Source organism: Crotalus tigris, unplaced genomic scaffold (assembly GCF_016545835.1).
Source record: "Crotalus tigris isolate CLP2741 ecotype Arizona unplaced genomic scaffold, ASM1654583v1 scf7180000017673.840971, whole genome shotgun sequence".
NCBI lineage: Eukaryota > Metazoa > Chordata > Lepidosauria > Squamata > Viperidae > Crotalus > Crotalus tigris.
The window spans coordinates 93,835-112,997 of NW_024096558.1; the positions used below are offsets into that span (position 1 = coordinate 93,835).

General features: G+C 38.0%; 1 protein-coding gene across 1 annotated transcript in view; it reads right to left on the reverse strand.

The window, feature by feature from the left end:
• C3 (complement C3) overlaps nt 1-18,315 on the reverse strand; it is a 77,299-nt gene extending 58,984 nt beyond the window's left edge. Inside the window, exons 1-8 of the mRNA XM_039337256.1 lie at nt 18,245-18,315; nt 8,774-8,966; nt 6,491-6,653; nt 4,191-4,261; nt 3,472-3,557; nt 2,691-2,773; nt 2,085-2,175; nt 257-359 (exon numbers count right to left, since the gene is read on the reverse strand). Coding sequence (XP_039193190.1) covers nt 257-359; nt 2,085-2,175; nt 2,691-2,773; nt 3,472-3,557; nt 4,191-4,261; nt 6,491-6,653; nt 8,774-8,966; nt 18,245-18,315 — 861 coding nt within the window. The remainder of the gene's footprint in view (nt 1-256; nt 360-2,084; nt 2,176-2,690; nt 2,774-3,471; nt 3,558-4,190; nt 4,262-6,490; nt 6,654-8,773; nt 8,967-18,244) is intronic.
• Between the last annotated feature and the right edge of the window lie 848 nt (nt 18,316-19,163).

Sequence of the window (19,163 nt, forward strand, 5' to 3'; positions counted from 1 at the left end):
AAGGGGTAAAATATATTTTAAGTCCAGAACATCCTGATAACATTCAGAAGAGATTCAAGCAGACACTGCCTTATTCACCAAATTATTGGAAAGAGACGGAATTATAGCACAACCAGACTAGCAAGATTCTGTTATTATAGCCAAAGTAGTTTTAGCCTTCTTCCAGAATTGATTTCATGGTTTGTTCTACATAGTAAATCTGACACACAAGCCCACAGGCACACTCCTATATACATAGACCACTTTAACAGTTTACCGGAATTCTTGTGAGAGACTCTGGAATACTCTTTTTATTGCCATCTATTTTCACTCCAAAGAGGACAAAGGCCACACCTTCGACTCTCTTTCCATACAAGTACCTGTAATTGCATAATGAAAGTAAATGCCCAATTATACATGTTTGCTTTTCCTGCTGATCTTCTTTGACACAAGAGGGGTACATCAGTTGACCTATTTCTCACAGCTACTTATTTCCTCTCAGCTCTACTGATCCAAGCCTTTGTCATTTCTGATGCTAAAGGTGAGCAGGAGAAAACAGAATTTGAGGGGGGGGCATAGAAAGAGAAGAGAAGAGAAGAGAAGAGAAGAGAAGAGAAGAGAAGAGAAGAGAAGAGAAGAGAAGAGAAGAGAAGAGAAGAGAAGAATTGGAAGGGACTTTGGAGGTTTTCTAACCCAACCCCCTGCTTAGGCAGGAAACCCTATACCATTTCAGACAAATGGTTGTCCAGACTCTTCTTAAAAACTTCTAGTGTTGGAGCATTCACAACTTCTTGAGGCAGGTTGTTTCACTAATTAATTGTTCTAACTGCCAGGAAATTTCTCCTTAGTTCTAGATTGCTTCTCTCTTTGATTAGTTTCCATCCATTGCTTCTTGTCCTGGCAACCCCTGAGATATTGGAACACCGCTATCATGTCACCTGTCAGAGCTCAGTTGTCAGGAGGGAGGTGATTTCTTTCTTCTTGTGGGTTCTGCCATAACCTTGGGGGGAGGGGAGAACTATGGGCACTACAATGTATCCTCTCTGCCTTCCTTTATCTGCTTGCTCTTTGATCTATTTCCCTTGATGCCTGCCTGGGGTGAGAATGGAATTTGCCTCTGGCCATCTGTCTTATCTCGATGAAGAGGCACAAAGACCTAACAGCCTTGGGACCAGTGCCTTATCAACCCTGTTCCCACCGCAGATTCACCTCTGGGGATTGGGCCATTTGAACTGACTGGATGGACTATTGGGATGGGGTTTACTCGTTTAACCTATTGATTCACACCGGAAACTCTCAGATCCTGCCTTCTATTCCTGCTGTCAACTTCTCCTAATAAAAGATCCTTTTGGAATGAAGCTGTTCCAGGAATTCTGCTTTCTTGGGAAGAAGGATTGAGGCAGGTCCTTACATCACCCCCTCATCCTTCTCTTCATTAAACTAGACATACCCAATTCCAGCAACTGTTCTTTATATGTTTTAGCCTCCAGTCCCCTGATGATAAGATCAGTTTCTTCACCCATGTGCCTATTGTACTTCCTGATTTCTAAATGTATATGTCATCTTTCTCTTCATTCCAACACTCAAGATGGCTTGCAAAAATAAAAAGTACGGAATAAAAAACACACCACAATTAAAGCCTTAATATAATTAAAATCAATCATTAAAATAACTGTCTGCTGAAAGATACATTTTAGTAATTTCCTAAACAATTGGAGAGTGGGATTGGGAGCATTTTTTTTTCAGATTATAATTTCCCTGAAAAATGGGTTTGATTACTGTCCCTTTGATCACTGCTATGACTGGGCTATCACCTTACTCTTGACACTAAAAAGACGCAGCGTTAAAGCTATAAGAGATAGTTGGGTTTAGTATCATAAGCAATCAGACTAATAAACCTAAGTAAAGTCTAGGGTCTATTTTTCAATATTATAAATATTGTATTCCTTAAACAAATTTCAAATAAACGTACTGAGATCAGAACTAGTCACCAAATCATATTTTTTCTGAATATTATAACCCAAAGAAAATCCACTTTCATGCAGATGTTACCTAGTGCCAAAATAACTTTCTTTAGCTAATCATAGTTGTAACTATGCACACACCTTGCAGTAATAGACACATGGAAATCTGTATTGCCATCGATGTAAAGAAACTTCTCTGATGGTTGCACACGGACTTCAAAGCCTGGCAACACTACAGAAAAAGAAACAGATTAAAGGGTAGAAATTAGCACTGACAGATTTTATTCAATATATTTTATTTATTATTTTATTTATATCTCACGTTTATTATTTTTATAAACAACTCAAAGCAGTGAACATATCTAATACTCCTTCCCTCTGCTATTTTATTTATTTATTTATTTGCATCCTACCTTTATTATATTTAGAAATAACTCAAGGTCGTGGACATATCTGGCACACTTTCCTCCTTCTATTTTCCCCACAATCACAACCCTGTGAGGTGGATTGGGCTGAGAGTGACCAAAGTCACCCAGCTGGCTTTCATGGCAAAGACGATAGTAGAACTCACAGTTTCCCGATTTCTAGACTGCTACCTTAACCACTAGACCAAATTGGCTCTCATAACTTTCCAGGAAAGATCACAGCAGCCATTTCCTCTTTTACAAATGACAGGAAAAGGTTTTTGGAGATAAAATCGAAGGGGATCAGAAAATGGATTTGTTGAACAGAAATGATTCTTCTTACCATACTCTCTGACATCAAAAAGTGCAGTATAACTCTCCTCTGGTGAATTTTCATATTTGGCCACAGCCTTCCATGTCCCAAAACTATAGAAAAGAAAATGAAGAGATTTTTTGGCTTTACAATCGATTTATGACAATAGAGAATACAGAATAACAGAATTGGAAGGGACTTTGAAAGTCTTCTAAACCAACTCTTTGCTCAAGCAGAAGACCCTCTACCATTCCAGACAAATGGTTGTCCAATATCTTCTTGAAAACTTCCAGTGTTGGAGCTCTTACAGCTTTTGAAGGCAAGGCAATATGATATATACAAAGGATCCAAGGCCCATTCTTGATATTAATAGGTTTACTTGGACTATGGAGAATAAGTGTAAAAGAGGAAGAAAATGCCTGATTCAGAAATCTTCAGACTCAAATATATAGAAGCTGAAATGTGACTCTTACTTCTGCAACAAATTTCCTCTTATTCACTGAGTTTAAATGGTGGTGATGAGATTGTATCTATTATTTGTCCACTCAACTTCACTGAATTCCCATATAAATAACATTATAGCCCCATGTGTGATTTTCTAGGCTGTCCATAAAACAAGAGGAAATATAAATGTGATGGACAAATGCAAAATATCAAACCTGGATTTTTTTCTTAGTAAGCAAGCTAAAAGGGAACATACTATACAGCCTTCTTCTTTAACTGGTCTTTAATAACTGATTTTTTTTCCCCATCAGAGTTTCAGCTTGGTTACAAAACAGATGGTCTTATGATAACATCCATGTTAAATTACCTGACAAGCTCTGGTAAATTGTAAGGCCGGATCAAGCTTGAAGCTGGGTTGACTGGATTAGAACTGACAACAATGCCTTGTGGTGTCTGGGAATGACAAAATAAAATACAGGTGTCTTGAAAAAATACATTTCCATATTATTTCCTATGCCTTCTATATCATCAGACTCCAGCGCGAATACTAGATTTTGCATGTCATGATATAATATAGAGAGGAATTGCAACCCAGCAAGTGGGGCACTGGGATATAAGATGCAAGACTATTATTTGAATTTTCATCTAGATGTAAAATCAAGAGATAGCCCAGAAAGGGTCATTCAGACTAATTTGCTTTGAAAACAGAACATTTGCCATCTAAGCCCTTTTTCACAAGAAAAATATGGTATGGATGAAAAAAGGCTTTCTGCTTTCAAACAGAAAGTAAACAGCTAGCTCCTGTCTCCACCATATACATGCACATACACAAACACATGTGTTCAACCTCAGCATTATTTTCCAATTTCATGGTGAAACTTTTCAAATGTTTGATACAGCTTAATCTTTAGCACAGAGCTTAAAATTAAACATTTAAGAAAAAATGCATATATAAAATTTGGCCAACCAAAGCTTCATAGAGTGGTTGGGTCTACCTGCCATGATTACGTGGGAAAGAAGAATCAACAACCACTTCTTGTTCAGGGAACGATATTACCCACAGAGGATGGCAGACATGATTCTCACCTGAAACTCGACAATCACAGTTTTGTCCATCCTGTGCATGTTGTGATCCATAGAAAAGACACGATAGCGCACTAAGAAAAAAAGAGACTAATTTGTGATAAAATTCATGCTGGTCTGTGACCATAATAAAAAAAATTGATTGATTGGGCTTCCGGTTTTGCACAGTAGTGCAGTAGCTGAGAGATCGCGAACCTCTGCACCCTACAGCCAATTTCTGCCTGCTAGGGGACCCTAAATGGGCCTGAAGTCACCCCAAAGAGGCAACCCAGAAGGAAGTCCTGCCAATTGAGGAGAGATGGCAGTCGATCTGATTGGTTCAGGAAAAACCCTCTAGAAACCAGCAGGAGAAAGGCTAGCTTAACTTTAGAACCTAGCCCAAGCTACAAGCAGCCGAAGCCCAAAAGCACTATTTTAAGCTGATTGTAAACAACATGCTTGGAACTGGGTAAGAACAGTAATTTTCTCTCTTCTACTTGATAATTGATTTCCTGGGGGAAAAAACCCCAAGAAGCAAAAAGCCTCTGAAAGTGAGAAGGAGGGGGATCTTTGCCCCACCCTTTTACAGAGGGAAGTGGCGAATTAAACCTTTTAGGGGGAACAGAAATATACTGAAATGAAATGAATTTAAGACTTAAATCTGGATAAGTTTGAAATTGGTGGAATTTCCTAAGACTTTTCTTTCAAATCATGAAATTAAAAAGAAAATAATGTTTATTACTGAAAAATGAACTGGTGCTGACATCTAGTGATGGATAAAAAATATACAACACTAGTTGCTCTATTACAGGAACTGGCAACGCCCAGGAAAAGATAAATTTGTTTCTGGTGACCTTCAATGTCTTAATAACAGAGAACAGCTGTGACAAAAAAAAAGAAAACATTTTGAGCTATCTACAAAGTGAGGATTATAAACTTTAGGGGAAAAAAATGACCTTTCTGTATTACAAATATCTAGTTAACTGTGACTCTAAAGCTGTCTGCAGAGGAAGGAAAATCCTGATTTTTGGTTATCATGGAAAACCAGAGATCTGCAGAAAGAATGTACCAAGAAAAAACACTTTCCAAGAGGAGATGTACACTATGTTGCAACTAATTCAAACAACAATGATCTCAAACCACGAGGAAATTAAAAATAACTTTGAAAATATAAATGAACATACCTCCACTTTAACTTTACAACACAAAAAGTCTCAGAAAATAAAAATAGAGAGCAGCAGATAAAACAGACAACTGAATATGAGCCAGAGGAAAGAAATTTAAAGATGAAACCTAACAATAGAAAGAAAAATGACTTAACTCAGGTAGAAAAAAATCTACAGGAAATACTGGACATGGAAAAGATAACTTATACACTGTTTACCAAATATTAAGGTGATTGTGTTAAAAATCAATAAAACATATTTTAAAAAAAATAAAAAAATTGATTGATTGATATCCTTGCATTGTAAAAAAAAAGTATTGTCATAAATTGTCTGATATTTTGTAGTTATCAATCGTCCCACATGGTTCATGCAGCAAATAAAGACTCCTGGGACATTTTTATTACCAAAAGTATAATTTCCTAAGCCAACATGGATATGGAAGTAGCAAAGCCAATTATAACATTTTTGCGTGCAAACAGCATAAATGTTCCCCCTTTCCCCCTGGCCCTCCCATTGTCATTTTATTCCGTCCAATCAGTATAGTCAGGTCAGGTCAGTTTGTTTGGATAATGGACTCTCTGCTTAACAGATTTTCTCAGCAGATGATCTTGGTTCTCAGGCTCAGAGTTGGTGCTCTTTGCATTCCTTCCCCCCCCCATTATGCCTCCCCCCTGCATGCCAATCTATTCCCTCCCTCCCCACCCCATTGCTTCTTGTCTAGCTGTGAGAGGGATTTGCAAAGCGAGCCTTAGGCACTTTAAAGGCCAGTGGGTTTATTAAGGCATAAATGTTTCTAGATTACTTCAGCCTGAATCGTCTGTATCTGAGACAAAAGCACCACTTAATTCTTCAAAGGAAAGCTAAAGGAAAAGCCATTCTGACATCTTGGACTTCTTCATCTCCTTCCTAATTTGTGACTGCATTCCATTGAACCTTCTATGTGTTTTTTTTATTTTTTTCTGAACATTCCAAGCTTGATTTCTCAATATCCCCAATGGCAACACTCACAAGAGATACATTCTTCCATTCCCCCAATCTCTGGAGATACCTCAAATCAATGACAAATCCCAGGAATGGTTTTGTTTATAGTATTATTCATCACATAACCACAGTGGGATCCCAGGAGAGCGAAGCAATAAAGACAGAAAAAGCTTTTACCTGGAGAGCCTGGGGTATAGATGCCTTTATCTGTCTGGATGAACACAAAGCCACTCTGGTAAGAAAGGAGAACCACCTTTTCCAGTCTCACCCCAGGAGCAGTTACTTGCACAACCACATACTGGTTTTGCCTGGAATCCTTATTCAGATCTTTTGCAGGAATCTGGATGAGAAGATGAGTAGAGCAGAGACTTCAAACTTAATTATCACTAAACGCCACCTGAGACATTGATCCAAAAATTTCTACTGAGTCAAAAATGAAAACAAAGAGGATCACAGAATGCCAAACATAGATGTATTATATCTTAAATACTTGTTGTTTGCGTCTTCTAAGGACGTTTCTGTTCTTTCCTAGCAAAGAAAGGAATGGAAAGACCATGTAATGTCCAGTTAAAGCAGCCCAGTCAATGAAACTAATGCAGAACATATCCCTGAGATCTCACCTTACCACTCTGCTGTTATAAGCCATGTTTGTCCACTGCAGTACACCCACAAACCCACCTTGTTCGCTCTGGCATTTTCCCTCTTAATTTATGCACTAAGAAAACTCATCACCCAATTCCAAGCTCAAAACAAGTGGGAGGGAGAGTGAGGGAACCCCCACCCCACATCAACTTTCCTGGTTCGGCCATCTCATTTTCTGAAGAATCAGGAATCCGAGATATCAAAACTACCATCTGGGCTGCACATCTTAGCTCTACAATCATATGAGAGCTGTTGTCTTTTCCCTTTCTCATTTTTCATTGGGCAATTATTGATTATCCAAACACACACACACACACACAGTCAGGAGAAGTTTCATTGACAGTACACAGAATACACACATTTGTTTGGACTTGTGAGTTCTCAAAAGATAACCTGTTCATAAGTAGAATGCTCTCTTATTCCAGTAAATACATATATTGTATGATCTAATAATACATCTCTTTATGATAATAATTGTATAATATCTGAAGTTTACATAAAAACAACTAACTATGCATTTCCTCACAATAACCAACCAAAACCACATAGACAACAAAATCCACCACAAAATCAAAACAGAGAGACTTTGACATGCATAGACCATTGTTTATTTTGTGGTTTGTTATTTTTAATGCATTAAGAGCTGTGGCAAACAGAAAAAAAAAATGAATGGTCTCATGCTACCGACATGCTGAGAGATTGATACCCCAGAGCTCGGGAATAAAATTAATTAGTCCTGGCCTTTACAGCAAAGCAGTGTATCAGTCATATAAAACTAAAACTACTGGGGGGAAAGGAAAAATTGAGCAAGATGTAATAAAACAAGATAAAATAGAAATGAAATAAACAAGAACAGAACAAGAAAAACTTGTAATGTCATCACTGCAAGGTTAGGATATTTAATGTCCCTTCTCATGGAAATAGTTACATATAGAAATTTAACAATTCTCTCAATGAGATTATGGTCCAATTTGCAGAACTTTCTCAGTTTTTCTGTCCCACCAGATGCCAGCTGTTTGATATTCTTTGGACTCAAATATTTAGCAGAGTCCAACTTAGTGAAGCCTTGAATGGGATTTGGTCAGGAAATAACATTTCAACACTGAAGTCCTCTGGAAAATCCAGAATTATTGGCAACAGACCAGTCATCGAGATACACCGTTCAGCATTCTCCTTTTTTTCCCCTTACCATTGTTCATATTGAGAGTGAACATAATTCTATCAGCATACAGATTAACCCAATTTCTCCTCCCTGAGTAAGGGAGAACAAAGATTGCCAGAAACCTTTAGAGTTTCCTGAAATGTCTATATTCTAGATCTGAAAATTCAGCTCTTTGGCCCACTGACATCCTACTTTTACTAACCACTAAATTTAGACTGATTCAGAATCTCTGGAAATCTGTTCTAACAGTTAGTTTAGCAGTTTTGTTGTATTAATCACTTTAATTTTGCTATATATCTGTCAGGTTTTCTTTTGGTTTCTTCCTGTGCTTGACTTTTGGTTTTGATACTGATTTTGATCTAAATATTTATAATATTTTATACTATTTTACTTGTTTGCTATGAAATGCTGTGCATAATCTTTCAGCAATTGTGGCAATAAAAACTATAAAATAAATACATATGTATCTCATAACTCTGTTTTTCTTTCCTCCCTATAGTCATATGCCCAGTTTCTCCCAATATCTGACACTATAGTAATTTTTTTTTTCTTCTAAGGTGAATGGCACTTCCTCTCAAGCCAGGCTGAACAGGATTTTAGCTTGATTTTTTGCAGGGATACAACAGGCTCTGCTGCAACCATCACCACTCACCCACCGTTATAGTTGGAGTGACAAGCATGCCTCCTGCTGGATTCATATCTACTCTGGTTTGGTACAAGATTTTCTGCTTTCGTGGAAAATCATGAACAGAGATGTCAAGCTGTTTCGGAGCATTGTCTCCATGGGCTTCCACCAAAATTTTCTCTTCTGTGTCTGTTCGCAGAACACCAGGGGTGATGAAGGTGTAGCTGAAGAAGAGGAAAAGAACAACTCCTGAGTTAGTTTGCTTAACAAAAGCAAGTCATTTGATGAGGCATCTCCATAATCTCTTCTTTTAGAAAAGTGAAGAAATAAATGATTAGAAGAACTACTCTTTTGTGACCTAGAAAGTTCCAAATACAGTTGAAAAGTGAGTAAATCTATTGTATCTTTATATCACTTAAAAGAGCTTTGGGGTGCTGTTTTTTTGTTATAAAATGGGAGTGACTATTACAGTAAACTGTGTGGTATTGTAATGTGATCAACACATTATGATGAACAATGCAGTGTCCCCTTGCAGCTTAAAGAAGGACAACCCTTTCTATGAAAGAACAGTTTGATCTCAGATTTGAATAGGGGAAAAAAAATTGTGCCTTCATCCAAGGTTAGGCAGTTCCCAGCCTGCATGCAGTCCTCCAGTAACGCCATCTGCAGACCCCAGCACTATATTGAAACTATATTGCTGAAATTTGGCTGCAAAATGGCTAGATTTTGACAAAGTGAGATCAAGCTGTTTTTTAGGAATTAGGGATTCCTATATTTAACTCCCAAACCTTGCCTACAATTAGGTGGAAATTTGGCCAACTCCTCTCAGTGACATCACAGCAGACCAAGTAGCCTCCTGAGACTCCTCACCATTCAGATGTTGCCCCCACACACCCTAATCCACACACTAGAATTCTTCCAATGCAGTATTACAATGTTGCAGAACAAATGTACTAGAATCAACCTCAGAAACAAAGGGCTAATGAATTATTTTTCGCAGACAAGTCCTGCTAATTCATGTCTTCAAATATGAATCTATCTCAGTCTCCAGACAGACAAATAGTTCCAGTACTAATAAAAGTCATGGTGAAATATGTATTTGTAAGACCTTTACAATCTAGAGTTAGACAATAGCTGTAGAAAAACTTCAATCTCTGTCATTCAACTGATTGTAAAAGAGCTATTGGAGAAAACTGGAAGATGGTAAAATTCTTTTTTTTCTTTTTTAAGACAAGTTTTATTGTTTTTTTATTTTTAAAACAAAGTACTCAAGACACACCATGGTGTTACGGTGGTCAAACATCCGCAGACAAAACATATATATATAATTCAATCAATACATCAAATTTTCCCTCTCTTTTTCCCTTAAGTAACGTATTTTATTTAAAATAATCCAACTCTAGCTTAAATTTATTCAACCTAAACCTGTTTTTAAAGCTTTATAAATTTACACTACCATAATCAAAATAACTTTAAGTACAAACATTATCAGTTCGGGTATCCCTTCCAAATATATTTTAATTCCTTAATTTTATCATAGATCTTACTTATTTCTTCTTCCACTAATATCCCTTATTTAAAATAAAATATTAATCTATCCTATATGTATCTAATCCATCAATCAATCAATCTCTTTAAACTGACAAAATAAAGTCCAACCTTAAATCATTTCAATCCATTTGACAGACTTCAAATTTCATCCAGTTAATTTTCATAGCTAATCACATCCATGTTATCAAACAAACAGATTATCTGATTAGATTAACTCAACATTACATAATAATTTTCTTACAAATAAACCTATCATTCTAAAAAAATATAAAAACCCACATTCTTAATCAATTTAATATATATATTCCATTAATTGCCCGTTTCTCTTACATCTCGCTCGTAATCTTAGTCCTTAAATCAGTCCATAATTCTAAATTGCCTTTAATTCATTACATAAAATTTTAAATTTCATTTCTTTTCAGTCTTATTCTGGGCTTCTTCTTCTGCCAGGTAGGTTTCCATAATAGACCTTCCCTTCCAACTGATAAGTCTCTCTTTATTGCTTGCAGTATCATTTGAATCCATGTAAACCATCTTGGCCTTTGCACTGGCCCTCTGTTTCTCTTAACCATAAAATTTTGTTGCTTTGACATTTCAAATCTCAGTCTTTGCTTTTCCTGGTCCTCAAAACCATAGGTGAACTGCTTATCAGGCAAAGTCAATTTCTCTATATTCTCAGTTAAGTCCTCTTCTTGTGTATTCTGTTTTATAGAATAATCAGAAGTAGTTTGAGAGTCAATTTTGAAGTTTAAAGGAGAGATTCTGGCTCTTAATTCTGTAGTAAACTCTTTCATTGTAGCACATATTTCTACTTTAGCCTCATAAATCTTTTCCAGAATAAGTTTACAATTTAAGTGTGAATGCAGTTCCATTTTAAAAGTTATTCAGCTGGATCAGGTTATCTTTCTCTCTCAAAAAAAAAAAAACAGTTTGAAAACCAAACATCTCATCTCCAAATAGTCAACAATTACAATATTAGTTTTTGGCCAGTAGATGTCCTCAGTAAGCTAAAAAATCTTTTTCAAGAGTCATTCTTTTTCTTTCTTTCTATTTTTTAAGGAAAACGTGGAGGAAGAAATACTCTTCCAATATAAGATAGTAATAGCGCTCAGCAAGAAAAAAAAACAGCATAAACTGATAATACAGCTCTTAAGAAAAAAAAATTTTGGTACCCCAAAACATGTATAAAAAAGAAGTAGTCTTTAAAATTTTGTTTTATTCTTTTGTTCAACGCCTTTCTTCCCAAACAAGTAGAAGCTGCTTTTCCAAGCCAGGGAAATAATTCCAACAGGGCTCTTACAGGCAAAAGAAAAAAGAAAAGAAAAGAAAAGAAAAGAAAGTAGAAGGAAAGATAATTCATGATGGAGAGAGGGAGGAAAGGTCTCACCTGGATTCACCAGGGTGGTTCTTTATGCTTAGATGATTTTCTGACTTCAGCTGGCACAGCGAAGTGATTGGCCATTTTACTGACCGATCTTCTTCTCCATTGGCCCTACGGAGTTAGCTCGGACTGTAGGGGGAGCCACCACTCCACCGCAGCTGAGCAAAAGCCTCCTTGACGGTGGTCACCCCTCCAGGGCGATTTAAGACCTGCATAAGGGTCTAACGGAATGAAGGATGCTAGGAATATGTCCCTTAAAGAGTCAGGTTTCAATAAAGATTTGTGTTTGGCCACTAGAAGAATAGATCTGGAAGGGACCTTGGAGATCTTCTAGTGCACCCCCCTGCTCAAGCAGGAGAACCTATACCATCTCAGACAAGTGGCTGTCCAGTCTCTTCTTTAAAACCTTGAGTGATGGAGCGCCCACGATTTCTGAAGGCGAGCTGTTCCACTGATTAATTGTCCTCACTGTTAGGAAGTTTCTCTTTAATTCCAGGTTGCTTCTCTCTTTGATCAGTTTCCAACCATTGTTTCTTGTCCTGCCCTCTGGTGCTTTGGAGAATAATTTGACCCCCTCTTCTTTATAGCAGCCCTTCAAATACTGGAATACTGCTATCATGTCACCCCTGTTTCTTTCTTTCTTTAGACTAGCCAAACCCAAGTCCTGCAGCCATTCTTCATATGTTTTAGTCTCCAGGCTTTTGATCATCTTACTTGCTCTTCTCTGTACTTTTTCCAAAGTCTCAACATCTTTTTGTAGTATGGTGACCAAAATTGGTTGCAGTATTCCAGGTGTGTTCTTACTAGGGTTTTATAACTAGGTGGAGCTCAAGATACATTAAAAACAAAAATAGAAATAAAAGTACATAATTATGTACACAAACTTTATGCTGGAGACATTGAAGGTTTATAACAGTGATGGTGAACCTTTTAGAGACCAAGTGCCCAAACTGCAACCGAAAACCCACTTATTTATCACCGGGTGCCAGGTGGGCATGGCTGTAGTGGTCTTGGCAGACTGGGTGGGTGTGGCCAAGGTGGGCGTGATCACCTCGATGTTGCTCGTGGGGACACCTGTGGGGGCCAGGCAGGGTTGGGGGAGATCCAAGGGGTCTCTAGCAGATGGGGCGGTGGGCAGGAGGCTCATCCTGTGGAGTGAGGCGAGGCAAGGCGAGGCAGGGTGGGAGTGCCATTATTGCAGGACAAGGAGAGGCAGGGGCCAGAGCAGCTGCTGCCTGACACTTTTGGCCCGCACACATAGAGGCCAGCGAGTGCATGGAGGCTGACAGTGTCTGTCGGCAGCCACAGCCTGCCAGCTCCTCGACCTGCACACTCTGGGACTCTGCAGCCTGCCTCCAGCAGTTCAGAGAAGCCACCTTTGAGCTGGACCACCAGCCAACAGCTGAGGAGGCGATGCAGTGGTCTTGCCCGGGAAAAGGAGAGCATGTGAGGTCAGGAGGGATGGGACGGGGGGGGGAAACCAGCCACGTGGGACCTCGGTGAGTTAGTGGGCGGCTGGTTGAAGAGGGATGGTTGCCATCTCCGGGGCATGGTGCGCATGCCCACAGAAAGGGCTCTGAGTGCCGCCACTGGCACGCGTGCCATAGGCTCGCCACCACTGCTTTATAATATGTTACAACATTTTATCTGCATTGTTTGCAATTCCCCTTAATTCTGATGGGGGAAATGTTTTTGATAATTTCTTCAGAGAAGAAAATATTCTGTGGGTGTTTAGTTTTCAATTAAATTCTCATGAGAGAGAGCTTGGATTTGGGCACTTAAAGAGAGACGTGCATGTTTTGCCTTTCTTTATAAAACATGAAGAATTCCACAGGGGGAGTGGAAAGGGTTCAGGAGCTGACAAGGTATTTTGCGGTCTCTATGGAACAATACTCTCAAGGATAACATAAAAATATACAATAAAGAAATTCTAAACCTCTTTGGGTTAGCAAACAGGAATCTATTCCTGGGCCCATTTCTTTATCAATCCTTTCAAATCCATGAAAATTATTGCCATCTAATGAGGGCCCCCATTCCAAAAGCTCTAAAAGAGGACTCTTTTCATTTTCCTCCTGAACTGAATTGAACTGAATATTTTATTTGGCCAACTTTGATTAAATACACGAGGAATTTATCTCTGGTACAGAAGCACTTGGTCTACTTGCAAGGCAACAGAAAAAATAATAGCTGCTCTAAAGTGAAGAAGCTGCTACTGAGAAGGCCATGTTAAGGGGAACTTTCTGGTGAAAAGTGGGCTTCCTGGCTAGACAATGATGGCGAACCTTTTGGGATTAGCATGTCAAAAAATTGTGAAATACCTAATTTGACTCTTGTTGCATCTCTCTCACACACACGCACATGCATACCCCAATGAAAGAGGCACAATTCTTTATATATTATTTTTTTAAAATATATATATATACAATGCAATTGTATGTCTGTGTGTGATTCCCCAGGATCTACCTCATGCCGCTTACTTTCAGATGACCTTCTGTTTCTGTTGACAAGGGGCTCTACGTTGCCTGAGGCCTTTGTTTTTGAAGTGGCTTTGGAGAAAACTGTTCTGTGGCTTCTGCAGCCCCTGAAAACTCTGTGAAAGCTTATCCCTTTCTCATGTGATTTTTGGAGGTTTCAGAGGCTGAATGAGAACATGGTCCTTTTGCATGGAGAAACAGAGACTTCCCCAAACAAGAACTGACCTCTGAAAACCACTTCCAAAAATAGTTGTTGGGTGTTGGTGATGGCTGCTGTGTCACTCAAAAATGTTGTGCTGTGTTCTTCGACCCATCCTTCTGTGTCCAGCTACCCCTTTCCTCTCTAGCTGTAGGGCCCAGATCTACTTTAGCCTGGAGGGCCCAGATCTACTTTACAGATAACTGAGCTCATTCCACAGAGGACCATGTCTACTGCAGTGCCACAGGTCTGGACAAGTCCCAGATGACCTTGCAGGATGTCATTTCTCTTGTGCCATGAGACCTTGCCCATCTAGCATCCAACTCAATAGATATGAGCAAGTTTATCCATAAAGTGCCTGGCCAGCAGGATCCCCCAGGCCCACTGTACTAAAAAAGTACAAGACACTTCAAATAACATCACTGATCAGCATTCCACAGAGTGCAGAGGAATATAGTATGAATGCCTAAGAATGATCACAATGCACACCTCCATATAAGTTTCCTTGGATTAAGAAAAATGTTTCTCCTCTTGATCCAAAACTGAAGCTTAGATAAGGTTTCATGGTTATTATTGTCAATAATTAAGTTAATTATGATAACGCACATATGCCTTTACAAACACTGCTTTGTTCTGTTGCAATCAGGGCTTTTTTTCCCATAGAACACCCAGAACGGAGTTCTGGCACCTTTTTTGGGTGGAATCTTGTAGGGGAGGCAAGGCGGGTTGTATGACGTGTGTGAGTTCCGGCACCTTTTTTTTTTTTTAGAAAAAAGGCATGGTTGCAATGATCACATTACCCATTATTGCGCAGCTGTTGCTTGTGTTATTATAATGGGCTGACAGTTGTAACCATACATATATTATATTATGTTCTTCACATCAATCCAAAAAACAGCAATTGAGCATGAACAATTAGGATTTAGAATTCTTTTCATGAATTTGTAAGAGCTGTTCCTTTGAAACAATGTCTTAGGCAGCCAGACCATGGATTTCATACATCTAATGTATGAACAATAACTCACCCATTATTGTTAAACAAAGTGAACAAAATCCTTCCTGAGTTTCTACGTATTGAAACCCTAACAAGGAACTAGCCATAGAGGATCATCTTCTGGAGGGAAAGATAGGAGGACCTGTCTTAAATCACAAGCCTCTCTCTTTACAATACCATTTGAACACACATGCCTGCAACAAAGATCCTGTCATTCCTAATGTTTTATTGATTTTCTAATTTTACATTTAAGTATTTAAAAAGCAATGTGGCGACTGAGTTAATCGATAATTCAATGACATACAAGTATCTTTAGTACAAGTCTCAAACTACCACATTAAATATTTCCTCTCTTTTCCTCTTAGTGTTTACTGTCACATGCTTAAACTAATACAATTCTTATTATATCAATTAAATAAAAATAGCATTCTTACATTTATCAATAATTTTTAGTTTATACATACCCTGGTTATTTTAACATTCAGTCTTTATAGACAATCAATGTCCTAATTAGTTTTTCCCAATTTTTAGTTTCCTATTAATATTTAAATTTAACATTTAATATTTATAATTTCCAAGTTTTAAGTAGCCAAAGTTCCCTTTATCACAATTCATCACAAAATCCAATATTCAGGATACACGTCTTATCTATTTGAATATATTCTATTTCTCACCATCTTATATCATCTAATTTATAATACAATGTAACATTCTTATTTTCTACTAATTTCCAAATGTCTTAAATTTAGTAACCAAAATTTCTCGTTTCAATATCAAATACTTCCTCTCTTTTTCTCTTAATATCTACTATCTCATATTTAACCTAGTACAGTTCTTATTATATCAGCTAAGTAGAAACATGTTTATTACATTTATCAATAGATTTTTAGCTTATATATATCTTAATTATTTTTACATTCAATCTTTATAAACAAATCAATATTCAAATTTAACTTTTAATATTAATACTTCCACATTTTAAATGACCAAAGTTTTCTTTATCTCAGTTCATAACAAAATCTAGTATTCAAAATATACATCTTGTCTATTTGAGTATATTCTACTTTAATCCTCACTAATAAGTCAAAACCCCAATTTTGGGTTCGTATATCTAGGCTGACATCTTGTTCTTTTCTGTAGCTTATTTCATCAGAAGCTGTAAGAATAGTTTCATAAATTGCTTTCAACATAAAGAGAATCTGTTCCTGATCTTCATCCATGTTCTCTTAGTGGTGTGTTAAATTAAAAGCTTTACAATCAGAGAATGAAAATAATTTTGTCACTGAATATAGAACACAGCTGGGCTTCTCAAAGTTGCAAAAGTCTTCAAGCCAAATCTTTTTTAGACAATAACTAGTTGTAATATCAGGTTTAGCCACAAAATGTCGCCCATACCATTTAAGATTTTTTTAAGTCCAAAATTGTTATAATCCTTTTTCCAATTTTACTTCTTTTTTGTAAGTAAAAACCCAAATCTTCAATAAGAATAAGAAATCTTTTACTCCTCAAATTTTAGAAAGATAGAAATCCAATTAGAATCAGGTTATTCTTTCAGCGTTTTAAACTCCCTTGGATAGTCAGTTGCTGGTGTTTTTAGAGGATGGGATAGAATTTCCCTTCCCTTTCTCCACAGGGGGGAAAATACTTTGGGCAGCTTACACAGGTAGAAAAAATAGGATTGAAGAGAGGTTCATATCTCACCCAGTCTCATCCGCGCTGCTTTATAGGTGCCTGGTGGTAAGCTTGACTTCGGCTGTCTGCAGCCTAGTGACGGGCCATATTTCTATGGCCAGTCTTTCATCTGCCGGTTTGGAGGGCTGCCCCGGATCGAGCGGAAGGGCTATCGCCCTCCCGCAATCAAGCGGGGGGTCCCCTCCTTGCTTCTTGCCCCTACAGGGCGACTTTCAACCCTTTCCAGGGTCGGATGTGGAAGACAGACGTGGAAGATGGCCATGGCGGCCGCAGTGGCAAACCAGTAATCAAGATCCTGTCCTTCCTTTTACCCTCTGAAAGGACTTAAATGTTGTCTTCTGTTTGTACATATAGTGTTTAGGTTTCTGTCCCTTTGAAAGCAATAAATAGATTTGGATTCCACTTCAATTCCCTAACAAAATCCACATCTAGCATAGTGCTGAGATTTGTGCATCACTCTTGGATGGCCCTGCTTTGGATTTATACCTGCAGAGAGTTTGTTTGCATTCCCAAGTGGGACCAGAACTAACTGCTTACCTCTTTCCTGCAATAAGAGTTGTTATATGTATACTGACAAATCACCTTCTTTGCCTCCTCCTTCTTCTGTCTTTTGCTTTTTCAGTAGCTGATTCTCCATACTGGGACCAGAGAAATATAGTCAGCCTCATTTCTGCTATCACTCATACATCATTTAGTTACACATAATGTGTACCTGCTGCAAAGTCATATCTGGTTCTCCAGTATAAGCATGCATTACAACAAAATAAATGTTTTCTCAAAACAAGGAGGTTCTATATAACTGAAGACTTGGCCATGATGGCAAAATGTTACCTGAAGACATCAGAAACAAAGAATGTGAAATGACTGTTTTCTAGATATTCAACTTTAGTATTTTCTGGAAGTTGTTGACTCCGCTTAGCAAAGATAATAGTTTATATGGCCTCCACCATAATATAGAACAAGAAGAGTTTACATTTATCCAGAGAATCTTCACTCCAAGGAAAATTCTTCAGCTTAGAACTTCAGGGCCTGTCAGTTCCAATTATTGATGATTATAATACTTTTACTCCTGTCAAGCGATATAGTGGAGTTTCTGAGAATGCTCCAAAGTATTTGGGGCCATCTGTAAGGAAATTCATTACCCTGCAAGGGACCAGAAGGCTTTGCCAGCACTGCTTTATTCTCCCTGCTGAAATATCAATGATACTTACAGAGCCCCGAAGGAAGACGCTGGAAAACCAATCAATAGAGCAGCCACCAGATAAAGAGCCATCCCCTCCATGGTAGTCCAGAGGGGCAAGAATGATGGTGAGAGCTCCAGTATTTATCCAGGGAGCCTGCCTTGAAGCCAAGCCCCTTTGCAATTGCTGGGGGGGAGGAGCTTGAGCAAGCAGGGAATTTCAGAGGAAATTAATGAGGCTCTTCCTTAAACATCACAGTGGATTATTTGTGTTCTCTCTCTTGGTTCAACATGATTGCTAAATAGCATTTTTTGTGCAATTTGTTCTAGATATTCTGCTATTACACCTGCAAATATCCCTTTATCTTGAGATCTGGAATTCACAAACTCACTTGGCCTCTCTTCCTCACACAAACATTTGGAAGGGCTTTAAAGTAGCCCAAATCTGTCCCTAAACAGATCACAGGTGTTGTTTCCTCAGATATTTTGAGCAGGAAATGCCACTTATTTGGAGGAATCTGCTTTGAGGATCGGTGATATGGGACTCTTTGCAGTTATCTTGTAGTTACCTGGATGACTACAACCAGATAGGGTAGCTCTGGCTATTCCTATTTTTCTTTTCCCAAATACTTCCCTTGAAGCTACTGTGGGGCCCCATTTCAAATTTCTCTCCTCCTTATTCTTGCATGTATGTAATTTAAGTAAGAAGAACAATTAAAACCAGTATAACTTTATAAGAATGCATTTGTAAGCATGTTATTTCAAATTCATGGGAACATAAGCATAACTATAAACAAAATCGCATGATTAGGATGAAAATATTTTTCAGAAAAACAAAGCTTACCATTCTTGAAGATTGGTCAACAAAAGGACAGGAAAAGCCTGGCATAATCTAAATTGGAATTAATCTTAACTAAGCACATTCTATGTGGTTTTGACTGAGTGAGGTG